At 45.9% G+C, this 20,767-nt stretch overlaps 1 protein-coding gene across 5 annotated transcripts in view; it reads right to left on the bottom strand.

The window, feature by feature from the left end:
• The window catches only part of rock2a (rho-associated, coiled-coil containing protein kinase 2a), a 53,679-nt gene extending 36,403 nt beyond the window's left edge, over positions 1-17,276 (bottom strand). For all 5 annotated transcript variants that reach the window (XM_036541589.1, XM_036541590.1, XM_036541588.1 and 2 more), the window contains exon 1: positions 16,449-17,276. In XM_036541589.1, the coding sequence (XP_036397482.1) occupies positions 16,449-16,547 (99 nt within the window). In that variant the 5' untranslated portion in view covers positions 16,548-17,276. The remainder of the gene's footprint in view (positions 1-16,448) is intronic.
• Between the last annotated feature and the right edge of the window lie 3,491 nt (positions 17,277-20,767).

Here is a 20,767-nt window from a genome sequence, read left to right as displayed (position 1 = left end):
GCTTTGCAGAGAGGTGAGTGTATAAAATCAATGTGAGATCATTTATGCAGACATAGCCACCATGAGTATTAGTTAGGATAATGAAAAAATATCAGGGTTTTTAATTATGCAGTCAATCATTACAAAAAATATTTTCACACAGCATGAAAATTAATCAACACCTGGGAAGTCATCAGCATCTGGTACAACATTTAAAATATTTAATGAGTAATTAAAGGTCGCTAAATGATTCATACATAAACAATTACTGAGCCGACTCACTGTTAAATTGTCTGCAGTTTAAAAATAACACTTGTGTTGACTATTAATGACACATTAACAACTTTAATTGTTTACCAAATTGAAACTGTGGTGTCTTTTCATGGGTGTTACTTCACAGCAGGCGCTATGCAGATCCACTGATATTTATCTCACATGGATATATATAGCCTGACAGATCCATATAAAGTAAAGATTAGGGATCTGCTCAGCTCCTGCTCAGGACTGGACAAACCCATGGACAAGCATGTCCACCCACAGTCTCCCTTCTCTGTGCCCGACAGCCCAGTGCTCTGGCCGCCGTGATCTTTGACCTCAGTGTGACCCCCCCGGGGGGGTCGCAGCAGAATAGGAATGTAAGAGTGCTGTGTAAGGGCGGGGTGGCCCACACAGGCACGCGCATGCTGGCTGCGAAAACCCCCCCCCAGTTTACAAAAATAACCCCGCCTCACCCTACCTCACCCCTCTCTACCCCTCTCACTGTTGCAGCAGTCTGCAGGGCAGGGGGATCAGAGGGGCAATTCCAGACAGCCACCGGAGAGCCTGGAACGGGGGGGGGGGGCTATCACGGACAGTAGGAGGCACTTTTTATGTGCGTGTAGTATGTACGTGAGTGTCAAGTGTGTGCACTGAATGTGTGTTAAGGTGGCAGTGTAGCACAGTGGTAAGGAGCAGGGCTTATAACCGAAAGGTTGCTGGTTCGATTCCCTGCTGGGGCACTGCCGCTGTAGCCTTGGGCAAGGTACTTAACCCAGAATTACCTCAGTAAATATCCAGCTGCAAAAATGGGTGAAATTGTAATCTATGTTAATCACTTTGGACAAAGAGTGTCTGCTAAATGACATTGATGTAATGGAATGTATCGTAATATATGTTGCGTGTATAAATGTGTGAGAGAGAAACAGTATGAAGACCTCCAGACAAAGGAGGCTGACCCTTGACCTCAGAGACAGCTCATCCAGACATGCACAGAATATACAGAACAGTGGATTTGCATTCAAATCTGGCAAGATGAGGCAGCCACCTCACTGCAGGAACACAATGCCAGACACCGCCTCCACACATCTACATGTAACCTATCCTACCATAGGGGGGGCGCACTATGACAAATGCACTATGACAAATCATAATAAAATGACCCTGGGCAGCAACGACTTACAGTTAGCCATCTATCTTGCGTCATGGAATATGTTTGTGAACCGCAAGGTAGTTTAACGCCCGTCGTGGCTGTAAAAAAGGAAAGAGCCTGGGGGCCTGAATTAAGGGCTTGTTTGTAGATTGCAACAGCGGAGGTGGCAGCTGCTCTTCATCCACTTCAACAGAGGCATCGGTGGCGACCCTCTCCGTTTCAGTCTTGACGCCATTTCCATGCAGTCCAACGAATCTGTGCGTTGCTATGGTTTCACACCACAGACCATTCCAAACTATCAAACCCACCCACATTTAATCACTGCAGTTCATAGAAAAGAGAAAATAAAAAAACGTAAGCGGTTCAGACACACTTCCTCTTTATTATGTACCCTCTATCCTCACGTAACACCAGATTTTAAGAGTTTATTCAAATGGGTCATTCCTGCAATGGCAATCTTTTGAGCGTTGACTTAATGAATTAGCATATTCTAAGCAATCAAACCACGTTTTAAAAACTGACGGATACGTGCCATTTTGAGTTCTACAATGCTCTAGGCGACATGTCCACCCCTACACTTACACAGACAAGCTTTCCTGATAACATTCAGCGAGAGCTGAAACAGAAATATCGGCCTTTTGACACACAACAGTATCGTTGTGGATGTGTGCTGTAGCAGGGCTTTGCGGAAATCAGTTGCAGTTATACAGAGTCTTTCATGGATTTGTGCCAGAGTGCGCAGTATACATCAGCTGAGCGGAGAGGGAGGGTTTCACTTAGCCAGTGATACTAGGGGGACTGCTGGCCATATTGAGACTGCCAGATTGGGAATGTAGCCAGGACACAGGGGAAACCCCTACACTCTGAGATAAGCGCCAGTGGACGGAATAGAAAATAAATGTGCGCTGGATTTTGCCTGATAGGGTCTTGTATTACCCAGTAACACAAGGACTTGATTTTAGCATTGCTACTGGTGAGACCAAGATGAAGTGCCGTGATGCGTGAGAAGAGTAACTATGTGCCTGTGAATATGTGTGTGTGTGTGTGTGTGTGTGTGTGTGTGTGTGTGTGCGTTTCTCTGTGGGGTGTTAAAACTGTCTGGAGTCTCCTATATCAGGCCAGCCGTCATTTGTCAGTGCTCCAGATTTCATATCTTTCTCTGCTTCACTCAACAGCAAGAATCTCAAACCAAATACCAGCCCAAACCACAATCCAACACCGGGACACTGAACACAAGCAACCACTGACTACTCGCAAACACAGACAGGCACCTCCCACCCCTGCCTTAACACGTTAACACACTGATAACATCTGAGTCATGGGAGCATAAGCCCTTCCCAAAATGCACACAATTAAATAAACAGCCTGCAGCTGATCTGCTGTAGTATGCTTCCAGAAAGATTACTCGAGAGCGTCTGCCACACAGCACAAGCACCATCTCAATACACTGGGCTGTCGAGGTAGCATCTGCCAAATCCATGGAGCAGTGGCACTTGGCTATATTTTACAGTATAAATCTTTGTAGCAGTGGCATTGGGCTATATTATACAGAAATAACCATGGTAGCAACGGCACTGGGCTACACTGTACAATACAGACCCCTGGGGCATGACAAGACCACATGTATATGAACCAAGAGTGGATAGAGCGACTCTGGGGCAGAGCACAACCTAACCAGGAGCATGACCTAACTGACAGCAACAGTGACCAAACAGTGTGTGGTCTGACTGCAGTTGACCAGGTTCCGCTTCATACACATTCTGCACGATACCACTGGACACAAACAGAGGACAAACCCCGCAGAATGCAGGCTGCAAGATCGTTTCTGCCGGCTGCAGCGGACACCAGTGGAGTGACTAATCATGGCTAAAACCAACAACAGGACAGCTTATATTTCAGGCTCCACTGTCAATGGAGAGTCGGACCCGGCAAATCCCCCCCTCACTGGCAGAGGGAGAAGCACTGAACACGAGTGTGTCGATGACAATGATTGTGATTATGAAAACAGAGGAGACAGAGGGAGTGTGACGGAGGGGCCGCTGAGTAACCGCGCCGACAGATGAACGCACAGCCCGTGGGAGGAACAATGGCCTCAAACACAGCCTGTCCTCACCTCCGCCCGCCCCCCCTACAGGCAGGGCTCTATAAATACAGTCTGAGTCAGCCTTCAAATACACACACACACACACACACACACACACTGCACTCGAGAGAGAGAGGAAGGGGCTGCACAGAATGGTGAACAGATATGCATCAGGACTCGAACACCACAAACACACACACACATCGCAATCACATCTCACCGTAAGGCGCAACTTCACGTATCGGGGACATGCGCGAACACAAACACAATCTCTCTCTCCCTCTCACACACACACACACACACACACAAACATTCATCTTCCTCATTCTTTACATGTGAAAGTCTGGCTTGTCTCTGAACTGAACCTGCCAAACCCTGTCCTGTCTCTGTCCCTCCATTTACAAAAGCACACACAGATGGGAAGCAGAGGCCCTCTTCAAAAGCATACATCTCAACGCCACCGTATACACAGAGCAAAGTGTAACGGTGCCAATACATCAACAGGCCTTACAGACAAACTCACAAACCAACCTGTACCAAGCTGCCTCTTCACATAACCCACTGCACCGCCCCGAGGATGCAGTTCCCTCAGTGCGGGGCCTTTGGGGCTCATTCTGTCAACCCCCAAAATCTCACTAAAAAACACCCTGAAAGTGAGAGTCGTTTCTTCTATCAGTGCGGTTCAAGAACGAGCGAGAGTGAGAACTGCAGGGGGCCTTGTAGCGTAGCAGTAAGGAGCAGGACTCACAACTGAAAGGTTGCTGGTTCGATTCCCTACTGGGGCACTGCTGCTGTACCCTTGGGCAAGGAACTTAACCCAGACTTTGCTTCAGTAAATATCCAGACACATAAATGGATAAAACTGTAACCTATGTAAGTCAGTCTGGATAAGAGCATCTGCTCAATGTGTGTGTGAGAGAGAAACACCCAGAACTGCCTCAGTAAATAACCAGCTGTATAAATGGGGAACATAAAAAACTGTAACCTCTGCAAGCTGCTCTGGATAAGAGTGTCCGATAAATGCCGATAATTTAGCGTAATGTAATTACATCTTATATAGCTCTTAATGAACAGACACAGTGTTCTCCTGTCTGTCAGAATGTCTCTCCCCATAGCAGGGTGTCTGGGTGAGCAGCCTGTGGGAGTACATGAGGAGATGTGGCAGTGAGAGCCGAGTTTCTCCCAGGGGTGCCATCTGTGAGCCGCCTGAGAGTGGAAAACTTCATGAGAGACTTATTGAGTGGAATAACCCCGAGAGCATCCCCTGCACCGCCGCCCTTTCACACAGCCCGTGGGTGTCAGCTCTAATGAGCCGGCAGCTGGCGGCTGGCGGGTTTCCGTTGGTGAGACTCGTCCTCCCACCCCGTGGGGATGGCGGCTGACACACAGCTGAGCTGCGAAGAGCAAGCCGGGAAAGGCGCGGGGCCTGCTCGGCTTCACGCTGCATGCTAATGCCGCGACCGCGAGAGGACGGCTCAGGGAAAGAGGAACCTGCGAGCCGCCGGCCCGCGCTGACGCACCGAGCGTTTCCTCCACAGCCACGCCGCGGTCCTCAGAAACGGTCTGGAGCGTAGAGCCCTCACCCACTCTGACACAGTGTGTTTCCTCTGCACTGCAACTCTGTGGTCCTCGATAAAGTGGTACACACTCTCCCTGGCTAGTTCCTGGAGACAGAGTTTACTCCAGTTTCATTTGCATGGAGAAGCTCACAGGTACCCTGCAAAGGATGGTGGCTAATCTGAGGCCACAGCATGGACACAGCTCAACTTCCACATCAACAGCACCAGAATGGGGATGTGTTTCAGCCAATTAGTATGACTCAACTGGGGTCTGAAACCACAACCTTCTGGTATCAGGACACATGCACTGTGACCACAAGGCCACCGATCCAATGCACCGGACCCTTAATGGCTGCATCCACATGTCTGCTTGTTCCCTACATTACGCAGGCCTCCCAGATCTGGTAGCTATCGGTTTCCAACGGAGACCTGGTAGGAGGTTTTTCCCCTCTGTCTGAACGCTCTCACGAAATGCTCCAAGCCCTCAGCTTACTTCTGCGGCCCGAATGCCTCCAGCGCAGTCCTGATCTACGCGCTGACCTCAGATCAGTGCACGGCTTCACTCTCCCAGCACAGCACAATGGCAGAGAGAGAGACCGGGAGGCTGTAAGCGGCAGCAGGTGGTCGTGGTTACATAAGCGCGCATTCTCATTCTGCAGACAGCAGGGGTTTCAGCGATTTTGTGAATGCAGAGCGCAGAGCGCAGTGCGCCGCGCGCCGCTCGTCCAATGCCCCGTCTCGCTCCCTCTCTCTCCGGCTGGAAGCGCAGATCGGCAGCGCCGCGGGCGTGCGCGTTGCGGGAACGCTGCGTGCCTGCAGAGGCGGCTCCGGGGCCGCGGGCTGAAAGGTTACTGTGAAATGTGCAGCGCCACTACCGCACCTCCTTATACGGCAGTGTTTCTCCCAGCCCGGAGCGGATCGCCCCGTTCCGCTGGCACCGGCCGTATTCTGAAGCAAATCGGACATAAATTCAGCCGTGCTGCGTGTCACGGGCCGAGGCCAGGGCCAGCTCACGGCCAGAACCCCTCCGGCGCTGTCTCGCCTCCCCTGGGACAGCGAGGGGGAGGGCGGGGGGGGGATCCTGCTACAGGGAAGGGCTTTGCACCTCATAAGGAAAACTGGGAATCCATCTCAGTGCTGCAGTTTAGAGCAGAATCAATGCATGACCACAGAGCAACTTATTCACCCACATACCACATCAACATAAGCCTGATACACCTTCAGACGTCAGCACAGCCCTAAGACACACACAGCTTCATCAATATACCCTTAATACACCTGCACCCTCATCAATATAACCTTAATATACCTGCACCCTCATCAATATATCCCTAATACACTCACAGCCCTAATACACCCATACTCTCATCAGTTCAGTCATAACATGCCCGTACTCTCAGCACTACAGTCCTACCACAGCCATACTCTAATTCCTCCACCCTCATTAACTTGGCCGCTGCGTCTCCAGGCCCAGGCGGGAGCTCAGGGCACCTGCACTCAGCAGAGCGGGGCCGCTGCTGCTGACGAAGGCGGAGCCGGCAGGGGCGCGATTAAAAGTGACCTCCCAGCAGAAACGGGACACCTCCTCGGGCCCGCGTGCCAGCGCGAGGCCTCCAGAGCCCGGCCTTTTCCACGCCGCAGCGCTATAATTACAAAAACAATGGAGCCGGGCACAGAGCGCAACAGGAAGCCAGTTCTGTGCACTGGGAGCAGAGTGCGACCCAGGCCGCCTCACACCGCACGGCAATGGCACGAGAACTGCAACGGCACCCTCTGAGGTCAGCTGACCACAGCCAATGAGCGGAGCTATCGCACAGGCAGAAGTCTTTTTTCCTTTTCTAAGCATGCAGCCTGCGTTACCACATCTTGCTGAAACCGCCGCTCTGTTCAGCCAGTACTGCACTACTGTGAGTGAGGTATGCAGAGTAAAACTAGGGAAAAAGCTGATAAACCAGCTGCCTCATTGCAAGAACTTAATGAGTCTTTAATTAGGAATTAATTCCACCCAACTTCCTGTTAGCCGCAGCTGATCTCCGCCACCCCGTACACACACACACACACACACACACACACACACACACACACACACACACACACACACGTACAAAGGGAGATTAAGCCTACTAAGCCAAGATTGGCAGAAAACACTCTGTGCTGTCGAGCGATCACATTGGTGCTGAGGGGAGTGGTGGTCTGCTTCTTCTAAGAATTTTTTATTTTGTTGGGGGGGGGTTGCTCAGCGTGCTCTTCCCCTACACCGGAGTGCTTACATTCATCCTTTTCTTCTAAACACATCTCCTTACTGCTTACTGCTGTCACACTCTCAACATCATCAACAAGCACACAATTTCTCCAAAACAAGACAGTGCCTACACACAAATATGAGCGCACACACACACACACACACGTGCCTCCAACCTTGAAGAGAAGCAGCAAGTGTGTAGTCTCTCCAACACACACACAGAAGCACGTACAAACACGCCTGCATGCATGCGCGCATGTGCACACACACACATGCACGTACACACGCACGTCCGTGCACATTCGCATACACACTGAGGCCAGCACCATGTCCCGGTTGGCTCATGCTGATGGAGATAAGCTGTTTGTTTGGAAGGGGAGGAGGCAAGGACATGTCCGTGCTCAAATCCTGGATATGATTTCCATTTCCTGTGTGTGTGTGTGTGTGTGTGTGTGTGTGTGTGTGTGTGTGTGTGTGTGTGGTGGGGGGGTTGTCCGTACCCAGGCAGCATGTGTAGGAGGACGATCGCTCAAAACTCAAAACATAGCAGGGGCTGCATTTACCCACAATGCCTCTGCTCCTCCGGCCCACGGACGACGCCCCAGTGGAAAGTCAACCACCCATGAAGAACTGTGTTGCGTCAGCGGCCCCAAAAAACAGGGTCCAACCGGTTCCCCCAGACGCGCGCAGCCACCCACATTCAAGCTAGGAAATAACTCAAGATGCATAACTGAGACCTCCATCACACAGTGAGTCATACGAAGCAAAAACTGCAGCAAATATTCACGCCAGGATTTGTGAGGTATTAATCGCTCATCCAATTTGAATAAATAAAAAATATTTCTATCCAACTGAAGACAGGGAACCTCCAAGTGACTTCTATCTAGCAGTCAAAATCATAATCCCACTGTGAATGGAGATAAAGTTAATGTGTTTATTTGCAAACTATTTCAAATCTGCTTATGAGCTCATGTTGGGGGGGGGGGGGGGGGGGGGGGAGTTAACCACCTGCCATAAAAAAATGTTCTTTTTATTAATAGCCTATGTGTAAGTAAAGTGAAAGCACTGCTTCGCTGAACTGAAATCGATCTGGACATATTTCTTCATCTAGAAAATAGCTCTTCCCCAGTCCATCTCTCCCTCAACTGCCACTCTGGAGTCAATAACCCTGCTCCGTGAGGGGTTCCCTGGTCAGCACTAATGCACTCCAACACAATGAGCTGCCAGAGAAATGGAGAATTAAACAGGGCCATAAATAATTAAGTCAGGGAGAAGCTACGTTGCAGTAAATAAAATGCGGTGCTCTATCCCTCATATGTCTAAATAGCTGCTTCAGCTCAGAGAGACTGAGGCGAATTCCTGAGGCCACGGGGTGTGTCCTGAGATGTTATCAGACACGGGCAGGAAAAAAAATCCTAAAAAACAACAACAAAAAAAACTAAAATAAAGCCTCTACCAAAATCTCCGCCCCAAATCAGCAGAGTTTGTTGTCCGAATGCGCGGCTTTTCCCAAGGTCAGGCCGGGGGAACAGAAATGGCACTATGATATCACTGGTGGCCGATGAAAAGCCGTGTGACTTTGATTGTAAAGGCAGGAAAGTGCAGTCACCCAGCCCAGGGCGGAAACTTAAGCTCCAGACCGAAATAGTCGAATGACGACTGCATCCAGCTCGATTCGCACTGCCAGCTGCACCGCACCATGACATCATCCATCAGAGCTTACATCACCAATGAGACGCAGCATACAGGGTTGCCGCGGAAATGCACACGGCCGGGGGGTCACATGCCCCGTGGGCTTCTGCAGTATATATTTCTTGGGAGTAATTATGGGATTAAATGCTGCTGCCGAATTCGAGGGGCTGACCGTTCAGGTCCCACACAGGAACCGAACCAGAAACGGACCCTGGCGTTTAGAAACAGCCCAGAGACACTGACAGGAAGGGAGACTCATTTGAGATCACGCTGGAAAAGAAATGAGATAAAAAGCCAACCCTATGGATACGTCCAACCCTGACCTGTGTGAGTGCAGCCTCACAGAAGCCTGAGAGGCGTTACCGTGAGCCTGAAAGTCCGCAGCCTGTTTGAGCTTTCCTTTCACTCAGATACAAAGTGACAGAGGAATTTTAATAGCGCCGAGAGCCACCGTCTCATGCGGGCTCGCGGACCTCCGCCTGCCGCCGGGGGTCTGGGAGAAGTGTTCTGATAAGACGGCATCAACATTCCAGCAGGAGAATCACAGCCAAGTCTGGACCTGCTGCCACCTCGCGCCCCCGGGGCCGCTGGCGGAGCTTTCACCCCCCACCCGTCCCACCTGACCCCCGGCGCTCACCCGGTCAGCTGCGGCCCGGGCATCACACCCCTGCTCTACCCCGCCCCGCCAGAACCCAGCGAAACGCCGACCACACGAAATCAGCTGCTGCCGGTTTTGACATGGCAGAACCCTGAGCTGCGAAAACAATGAAGACCACATCTCCATGCGCCAAAGGCAGGAATCAATAACAGCAAGGCTGGAGGGAATTCCCACCCTACATTGCAGGAGCTCCCTTTCCCTGCCTTGCTTCTGAACTTCTGAAAGGATTCCTCTCGGCAGGTCATTCCAGAAGCACACCCTGCTATGCACTGTGTCACCAACGCGGAAGGAAAGTTAACTATGTACAAAGGTGCAGCCATTATCAGCCACTATCATCTGAAAAAGGCTCACATGACAGTACTTCATGTGGAAATTCCACTACTAGTTTGGTTGAAGTTGCAGTGCAACTTCTGTTCTTGAAACACAACTGCCCTGGGACATGAGTGTGCAACACCTGGACTCAGCATTCCAGCCTCAGGGCCCCCCATACAGTGAGGACCCTCACCCCGACCCCCAATTTGGCCCCTGCCATACTGGTATTCATGCCCCCTGTTGGTGGCACTGCCTTTCAAAGATGCACTGGAATACCTGCAGATCCAAAGCAGCCAATTCCAGCAGGCTTCACCTCGATGTTCGAGCTGCAGAACCTTTCCAAAGGAAGAGCCTACCTGCTGCACCAGCCACCCCCCCTTTTACTACAAAGCCTCTCACAGCCCCTCACACTCAATAGTTCAACCATTTCTGACACATTTGCATATAGTTTCTTCCAGAGAACACAGCTCCCAGCTCTTTAAAATTTTGAATAAATTGTGAGCAGATACATAGAAAGCACTTATGTCATTCCAAGCAGGCAGATGAAAACATGCAAAAAGAGACTCGTCTGGCTGATACTACTTGCTGCAGCCTCCTGGCAAGCACTGCACTGCAAAGGCAAGGTGATTTCCTACGATCATCAGAGTCTACCACGAGGAGTGTGTATTGATTCCGGTGCCAAGTTGCTAACACAACTGTAAGAAAAAAGTTCCTTATAAATAGGTAATGAGCACATTTCATGAAAGTGGTGGTTTGACCTTGATGTTTTGTATAGCATGTTGAAGCAAGTTAAGGACAACATCTCAAGTGTTTTGCATAGATGAGCTTTCCAGGCAGGCTGAGTTTAATTCACTTTCTACTTTAATTATCTAATCCTTACTAACACACACACACACACACACACACACACACACACACACACACGCACAGTACCACCAGTATTCAGTACCACGCAGATACCTAAAAATGCCAAGGTATCTACTGAAGAAGCCTCACTGTCTGCATCGCTAATGCAATGAAACTTACAGCAAAACTAATCAACATTTAGCAAATTAATTTATCAGCTAGCTAATGATCACAACTCACCAACAAGTTTGTAACTTTAGCCCTTTGCTTGTGGGATCAGAACAGAATGATGGATACAATGCCTCCTATTGCTGCTAGCATTCTAATCTGAACTGACTGCGCTTTGGGCACAAGAAGAGTTTAGGTTTCTGTGATTGCCATGTAAAATCACTACCCAAATTGATTTCTTCCTAATTTAGCCACCTGAATTAACATGGTCTCCATATGATACAGCTTTTGATATTGTACTGAATATGCAAACTCTGAAATGCATGATGTTAAAAAGGCAGTGAATTCGAAGGGGGTATTGCATGCCAATTTCCTGTTCCACAGTGAGGAGTAAATGTGACATCAAATTACTGTCTGTTGCCAACATTTTAGTAGTTTCAGAGAGACATGTAGAAATCGTAAAATTAGGGTATGTTGCAACCTTGTAATCCGTTTTCTGGACAGTTAGACATCTTTTAAGTAAATTTATTAACTTTATAAAATATGTAGAGTGATATTACTTTGTCAGCTTTAATTTTGAAAATGAGACTTAAAACCAATTTAATACTGTCAGTCCAAACCATGGTGGTATTGCCAAAATCATGAATGATCACATAGAGAGACTTCCATTCTGAGCTACTATTATTCAGCCATAAAATACTGTTTATTTATAGTCTAGATAATTAACATGTGTTTTAAACTTACAAAACAATTCAAGGCTGGAACTAAATATTTCTAAAAACGATGACAATGACCTTTATGAAAAAGCAAACCCTGTACACCACAATGAACTCACAAAATCCACCTTAAAAGCATAACCATACGAATTACTATAAGACAAGTGTCCCAACCCAAGTGAAAACAAAAACACAATGAGCAATGTCCGGTTTAATCACAGGTGAATAAAACCAGTGCTTAAATACATTAGATTACAACACATTGTGCAGCAAATCAAAATCGGTATTGAATCATCAAATATAACAACTGTTATATTGTTTTGAACATCTGATAGAGAAAGAAGCAGCATTTGCTTCCTGACCATGTAGTTACATGTTAAGCAACATTAAACAGCATTTCATTTGGATCAGTTTGAAAAAGGGTGCACTCTTGGTCACTTTGGCTACTGCTAGGCTTCCATTCTGAGAGAAACTAGGTGTTACTATTGTTATTCCTGCCAGCTGGGCTGCTTGCGGTTTTAAACATAGTGAGCTGCACTCAATCGTGGTGTTTTCAAATCCTTGGCTAAACCTTTACTGAACAAACACATCAAAATGCACAGTTCTACTGGTGAGCAGTTCAGATATTCACTGTCTATTTACAAATGTCATGTGTATAGGAGTAAAGGCTCCAGATCAATCACAGACTTACACAGGACAGGGATGAAAAGTTTACCTCAAGCAGTGGTTCATTTATCATTCTAATCTAAAACTCTGCATTGTTTCTTTTCCAATTCCCCGAAGACTACCACCATTACAAAAATGCATATTAGGGAGTGAAGAGCTCCAAGCATGCTGCGCACCACTCTGTTTAAAATCAATGTAAAACTGACAATGTCAAGGTTAATGCAACAACTTCAACTTGAACTTTAGCAACAATAACAGGTGCAATGTTTGATTTCACCTGAAAATGTGTAAGGAATACCACTGATACTCTAGATATTTATTTTTTAAGCAAATGACACATACTAAATCACAAACTACCCCTCTCATTTGTGTTATCTGGTGATATATCAAAGCTTACAGCTTAGCAGTAACAAAATACAACTTCATCAGACTTTAGGTTTACCTCCCAATTTTCAAGTACATATCCCACTTTAATGGGAAATACATGTGTATTGCCGTGTGTTGTGTTGTCTTCATAGTGTAAGCAAAGCAAAAATGAGAGAAAGAGGCCCTACAGTACACATACAAACTGCAGACCACACCTAAATCCCAGGCACAGTGAAGCAGTATCTCTGCACTTGTATTCCTACCTGTTGCACACATCACATGCATGCATGTCAGAGGTCGCCATATCTGCCACAGCTATATTTTGTGGCATCCTCGGATTCTATCTTAAGTGCTTGCTCCTCTGACCATTACCATAGCCGTATTCAAATTGCACATTTGAAAAATAAACACCACAAATGCTATCTCCAGCTCTGTCTTGCTGATAACATCCTTTTCAGAGTTCCCGAAGTCCTGTTCCCTGACAGGGAAGCTATCAGATCAGACCAAGCTAAAGCTGAGAAAGTTATGTAGTTTATATTTTTGTTCATTATTTCTATGCTTATTTCCTCAAAAGTGAATTAGAAGTCAGTCAGAAATTAATTTAATATCTCCATGTTTAAATTTAGTACATCTTAAGAGTAAAAACAACTAGTAACTACCAATCTCCCAATTTTACAAAAATAGTAGATTAAAAAATTGCAGCTGCCTCCCACTACAAATAACTAGTGAGAAAGAGATGGAGCTCCTCACAGACACTGTAAAACTTGAGGAAATAAACTGCAGCAATGAACAGTCTGAGATACCTCCCTAAAAACTGGAAATAATTCTTGCACATGATTTATTTATGTGTGCCTAAAATATAAACACATTGATTGCAAACTATAAATATTCAATATTGTAAATGGAGTAGTCACTTATGACTTATGCAGTTGCATACTTTCAGTTGTTGTTTTGGACATACTTTCAGCAAAGTTTTGAAATAGCACAAAAAGTTTTTTAACCCATCAACACATCTTTTCCCCCTTAATAGGAGAGGCATAGTTTTTTTAGCATGTCCTCCATAACAATTCCCATGCTGCTGTTGTGACCCTATAGATGCATTTTTGTAACTCAATCTATGGACAAAACAAAGTCTGAGTCATCTCTGGGCCTTCCCCAACAGGCTGGTCATACTCCACCCTTCAATAATTGATTGACAAGGCAGATCTGAGACTGAGTGGCTGCACAGACTCCACCCCCCACTTACTGATTGACAGAGCAGGTCAGGGACTGACTGGGCCTTTGAAACAGGCATCACTGAAATGACGTGCAACCATACTGTGGACCTAAAAACTACTCGCTCCTTCTCACTTCATATCCTAAAGCAAGCTGACAGAGACTGCACTTGGGTACAGTATACCTGAAGTGTACATACTGCAAAAAAGCCCAGGCACACACCGGTAAACCAGTACAGTAAACCTTCATCAAGCCAACAAAAGGCCTTTTTCCATCACATGTTATTACATCATTAAATTTATTTTTGGGGGGAATTCCCAAGTCAACTTCCTATCTAGCAGGATTACAGCCAGGTAAACAGGTAATCAAAGTTGTTGAGCAGCACAAAGTTGGCCCTGAACAAGGAAGCACTACACTCCAACAAAACTCCATTTCTGCTCAAGAGCTGGGATCTGGCTCGCCCAGTAGGTCCAGGTTCCAGGTTGTTTTCCATTATGTTGTTTACATTACGTCAGAGGAAGACTAACCGTATCAGCTCAGGTCTGCAACTTGTCCGGTAATGCCCTGATTCCGAGTCTGCCAGTGCTATTAAACCATCTGTCAGCTGGAAAGCTACTCAAAGGAACAAAACAATAAAGGCATTTTTGTCAATATTGCCTCACATGTAATGACTATATAAATTTATAGCATCAGAGAGATGTGAAAGCTGTAACAGCTGACAGCCTGGTCAGCCATGCTCAGCAAGGTACCATCATGGTTTGGATCAGCCAATCCTCTGCTGGACAAGGGGGACACTTGGGTTCAGTAAAATGACAGCGTCAGTTCTGGGGAGGAAAACGCAAGGGTGGGCCAGCGTGATACAACACCCACAGCTCAATCCAGAAAACGACCAAAAACCATAAATGACAGAATTCAGTTTACAAACACAGCTTTAAAAACAGGAGAGGAATGTCCATTCGGCCAGCATGGATAAAGGATGTGGATAAAGGAATCGCCCAACACGCCGCTCATGTGGTCGGTGTGGGCAGCCACAGGTGGAGGCGGACAGGACGGTGTCGGTTGGAGGGTTGAGGTTGAGAACCAGGCCTGGCCTGCGTTGATGCAAAGGCCTGCTGCGAGTCCTCCACGGCCCGCTTGAGCTCAGAACAGCAGAGAGAGGGGTTGCTTCTGCAGAACGCCATCTAAAAATGGCAGGATGAGCGCAGGATACGCAGTGTGCTCACTCCCACGCGCTCTTCCCACTCCGCTCCACTCCTGACCCGCGCTGCGCGCTCATCTCTCCCCGCTTTTCCCCCGGAAAATAAACACATTCTTTCACAGCTCTCCCTGCACATTCACCACCAACACCGTTCAGGAACGCACACCTCGGCCTGTGTGCCCAATTATCCAACTACTAAATGCACTGCATATGCAAAGTAATAGTTTGTCCAAAATGTGCATTTAAAAAAAAAAAAAAAAAAAAACTGTTGGCCAGTGTCGCACAGTAGAGCACTCCCGTCGTAGGTTACAGCTATCAACTCATCACAAGACAGTAACACCGACTAAAAACCATTAAGCAGCTCGTCCGTGTTTCAACCTGGCATTCCTGAGCTGAGACGGTCCTGACAAAGTGAATCGCTGATTGCGCGTTACTCGTTGAGGGTTATTATTACAGCGCTACCGGCGCTTCGCTTCACTTGGCCGCGCTGTCAGACGGCAGTTCAGTAGCATTTGCCAATGCTTTGACAAGATGATGATGATGTCGTCCAAGCGCTTGTGGGAGACAACTTTTTAGTAACACTAGCGTAGCCATGGCAGCTATACCTCTTCTACACACAGACACAAGCCAAACACGTCATTTCAATCCAAAAAACCGGATGTCTGTCAACAAGGGTGAAGTAGTGACATGCGAATCCCCTACACTCCATTGTAAACTAGATTACCTACACAACCTCATGGTCATTCCCGCTCGACCGTAACTGTATGTCGACCTCAATGTAACGTTTCAATAGACAACGCTCCTTCCTCTGGCATCTAGGTCTAACAAGTTAAGTGTCCGGTGTCCTAGGCTGCATTTTGCTTGCAGTTTTGTCCGTCACAAAAGAATGGCAAATCGAGAGGGAAATACAGCCTAGGATAATGGGACATACGTTGCGTGTTAACGCCGTAATTGCTCCCACGGACAGCGGAATAGCGAAAAAGCCAATCTGATGTCGCTAAGAATACAACAATTACGTTTGCCAGTACCGCTGACAATGGAATGCAGCGTGTCCGTACTTTTGTAATGCAAGGTAGCGACGACGGGCGACGATGCAAATCACTCCGTCTGATATGCAAAACACGTTGACAAGTGAAAATCAAAATTACACCATTCATACAAGACCACTGGAAATGACAAATCCTACCCATATCATGCTTGCGTTAGCTGAAAAAATACTGTCTAAATGCGTGCCTGGCTGCTGAGCGCGATATCTGTGTCGCCTGCTCCCGCGGCACTGGTCTAGCGTACAGAGCTACGGAGCCTTATTAAATATTAATAAAATATCGCTGCAAACTTACCAGTAAACTTTCCAAGTTTATCGCAGACCTTGGATCTTTGATCATGGCTTCCAGTTTTTTCTGCCGGTTTTCCAACCGTCTTTCTGCTCCGGACGACATTTTTAGAGTTTAATCAGTGTCCGTTTCTTTTAAGAATGCGGGATAACCCTTTTAATAAAGGTGAGTTCACATGAAGGAGGTTCGAAAACAGCCTTTTTGTTCTTCAGCTATGCCCGTGGGCCTAAGCCGCCTCTGACTCGCCGCCCTCTGAAATTACTTCGGACTCGCGAGCTATGTCCAGACAAAAAAAAAATATATATCCCCAAAAGAAAGGAAGACCGTTTCACAAAGTCGGGTAGTACATAGGGTGCCCTTTTGCCAAGCAAGTATTAAACTTCCCGTTCCATATTCAATTGTGTGACTGATGTTTTCGATGGCGCGATAAAGTTAATGCTAATGTTTAGTGAGGATTCGGCAACAGGGCGTTTTCTTTGCCCCCCCTCCCCTCCTCTTTTTGAGCGCTGCGGACTGCCTCTCCTCAATTTCAAATTTTCCTGTTCACAAACAACCCGCAGTATTCAAAATCCAACCCTTTTCTTTCCCTCAGATAAAGTGCAAACTCCACCCGCATCATCGCCAATGGGGATTTTTTTTTAGTGAAGAACGCTGTAATCCAAACATCCATCCAGATAGTTCTCTTCGGCTGCAGTTCACACGGATGCGTCTAGATGCAGAACTCTTTCTAAGCGTAACTTTTCGCCGTAATTTGCTTCTACATTGTGTCAGTTGCCGTGGCTGACTACCTTCTTCGGTCCTCCATACTCAATTCCAAGTGCTCTCTTTCCTCTGACATCAACACGCAGACACAACCTCCTTTACCCATAACCCCCCTCTCTCCCTCCCGGAGTCCACTGATCTTTAGCACACACAGGAATACCTCCTGCCTTATTCATTCACTAAAGTACACCACTAGTTCATCATGGCGCAGACGACGCGGAGCTCTACCGATATGTTTACTGTTCAATGCCAACTTTCTTGAACAGTTAAATCAGGTTAAAAATAACTATGTACATATACGGACGCCTATAAAAATAAACGCTTCGTACCCAGGCAACGGTATAGCATTGTCCTTTAACGGAAAGGGAAGGGGGGGTCAAGTGTGTTCAAATTTCTAGCTTCCAGTATTTCAGATCGGATATCTTGTGATTGCTAAATTCCCCCCCCCCCCCCCCAAAAAATTTCCCTTCATATTAATTTTCTTGACCCTAAGATCATCACAATTAACACCATTTTAAAATCAGACATCCTCAGTGAAGGGAACGTTTTCACAATGAAGTTGCATATATCTTACGTATCGTAACGTAAGTTGTTATAGAAACGTGAATAATTAAATAACTAAATTTGTAATACGTGAATAATTTAGACCGCTTAATTAAATCAACTATAAACCTTTCATGGACGATAAACAATTGTAACATCGTTTCCATTTTTAATGCTAAAAGCAAAATGACTCCGGTAACAAACCTCTTCAACATAAATAAAAGTATGTTATGCATTATATTAAAAAGGCGTTTCTACACTTTTTGTACACACACACACACACACACACACACACACAACTTCTTACACACATTCAATGGGAGTTCTGTACCAATCAGTGCTTAGTCAACCTTCTGTTCTCAGTTTACCCTTCAATCGATTAAATCTATTACCAGTCCTTATACTCCTGCCAGGCCACTCTATGCAACCTCTGGTCACCTTGCCATCCCTTCCGGGCAGTGCTTGTCTTTGTGGTCATGTCTCTTCCTCACTCTAACCCCCAAGTGGTGGACTGAGCTCCCTGAGCAGACTGAAAACACACTTGTTGAAACTGCAGTTTGGCTCAACTAACCCCACAACTTGATCATTCATACTCGGATTTACTTGCCAAGTAAAGCACTATATCCTCAAACTCCCTCATGCACTTAGACAGTGAGGATTTGGTATAATCTCTGCTCTTTGTTTTACCTCTGTGTATGCACTTTTGTAGGTTGTTGAGGATAAAAGCATCTGCTAAATGACTAAATGTAAATGTAATCTCAGCCTTTGGTTTGTCCTACTACTAGTATGTTGGTAACACTAAATTCTCACTGATTCACAGTGTCTCCACAGTTCCAGCTGTGTAAAAACATAACGCAATAATAATTGTAAGATGTGCAAGTTGCTCTGCATAGGAGTGTCTGCTATATTAATGCAATGGAATGGTAATCAGATTCAAAACCCTGGAGCCTGCCCACTGGACAGGATGATGCGGAGGTCATTCCTACCTTAAATCTGTCATCGAACTTTACACTCCTGCATGAACTCTGCACCCAGCAACCTGTGGCAGTCTGGCAGTTTGTAATCTCCTTACTGCCCTCTAGTGGCGGAATATGCTACCAGCATCAAACTGTACATTTGTTTACCATCATCTGATAGCAAGTAAAACACACCCCTATTTAGACTTGCCTTGATTCTCAGATCTTAGACTTGTCCTGCACCTAGCATCTGGGAGCTTATTGTTTCAGCTCCCAGCTATAATCTGATGGAATGTAATGAAGCTCTTTCAGATGACTGTGAGTTACATTCAAGATGATTTCAGTACAATGGCTGGGTGTAAGATTACACACTTATGAATCACTATTAGGCACCATATAAACACAATAATCTGATGTTACCAGTGTAGACCTATGTTCATGATATTGTGATGCATGCATATTACATGTATGATGTATAGAGCGTGTAATGTTAGTCAATGTTGTGAAATGTTGTGAAACCTGTGAAGCTGGTAACCAGCCAGGCTAAAAGAATAAAGAGTTGAGGTAAGACACTGGCACCCCCAGGACTGAAGTTTTGTTGTGCGTTATGTTTGTGTTATGCATTTAAAGTATCCAGCCATGACAGCCTTGTAAGTCACTGTGTATAAGGTCTTCTACCAAATAATAATTAACAAAACAAATGGAGAGTATAGACATTCAGAATTGTAAAGACTGTGGTACAGAACTCATGACCATTTTTCCTGGTCACATTGTGGTCATGCTGAAGAATACCCCTAGTTGATCAACAGTCAGTCTTAGGAAAGCACTGCTTGGTCATATGACGAAAGCATGAAAGTGCATAGCCAGCCAGCTTTCTGGTCATGGTGTAAGATTGCATTCATTGCATTCATGAAAACTAGACTTGTTTGTATTTTGAAGAAGAAAAGGTGTATTTGTGTGACATACAGCTCATAAAACAATATTTCACAAAATAATTTGCAGGTGTAGATCATAGCAGTGACCGAGTTTTTCAACAGTCATGTTGTTTTTTTTATATTACGACACTGTTCCATTACTTAATGGATGCTCTCATTTAGGGAGACTTACAGGGCTCACTTTTTCTCATATTACATTACATTTAACAGATACTCTTATCCAGCAACTTACATAGGTTACCGCATGTTATCAATTTATACTGCTAGGTATTTACGAAGGCAATTCTGGGTTAAGTACCTTGCTCAAGGGTACAGCAACAGTGAGTAGATGATAAAATCTTAATGGACTCAGATTATGAATTAAGCAGCCTGTTCTGAATAATCCTCAATAGCTTTATATATTTGTATTCGAATTCACATTTCAGACTTTTTCTGAAGTCCCCATTAAGAGCATCTTCATCATAGTGGCTTGTACTGTCATATGGGTTGTTTGTCTCCAATCAATAAAGGCTGAGAATATTTCATCAGGGAATTAAGACAACACTTGTTTAAGGTTCAAAGGGTTCACAGCAGATACTAATAGTAAATTTGATGGATTTGTGACGTTGTGTCATCTTTGAAGGCAACCTGCCCTCTGCTGGTGATATTAATTCCTACAGTTACATATTAGATTGAACACAAGAATACACAGATGATCTTTATTCATCGAGATTAAAGTAGAATCAGGGATCTGAGATGGAACAGTAGATTATAGTATCAGATGGAGCAGCAGATTACAGTAGAAATAGGGAGATTTTACGGAGAAATAGATTATAGTAGAAGCAGAGATGTCAGATGAAGCAGTAGATTATAGTACAAGCAGGGAAATCAGATGGAAAAGTATAGTAGAAGAAGGGAGATCAGATGGAGCAGTAGAGTATGGTAGAAGTATGGAGATCAGATGGAGCAGTAGATTATGGTAGCGGTATGGAGATCGGATGGAACAGTAGATTATGGTAGAGGTATGGAGATCAGATGGAACAGCAGATTATGGTAGAGGTATGGAGACCAGACAGAGCAGTGGATTATGGTAGCGGTATGGAGATCGGATGGAACAGTAGATTATGGTAGAGGTATGGAGATCAGACGG

The sequence above is a fragment of the Megalops cyprinoides genome, chromosome 12, assembly GCF_013368585.1.
Source record: "Megalops cyprinoides isolate fMegCyp1 chromosome 12, fMegCyp1.pri, whole genome shotgun sequence".
NCBI lineage: Eukaryota > Metazoa > Chordata > Actinopteri > Elopiformes > Megalopidae > Megalops > Megalops cyprinoides.
Note: the sequence above shows the minus strand (reverse complement) of the source record. Positions and strands in the feature narration are given on the sequence as shown.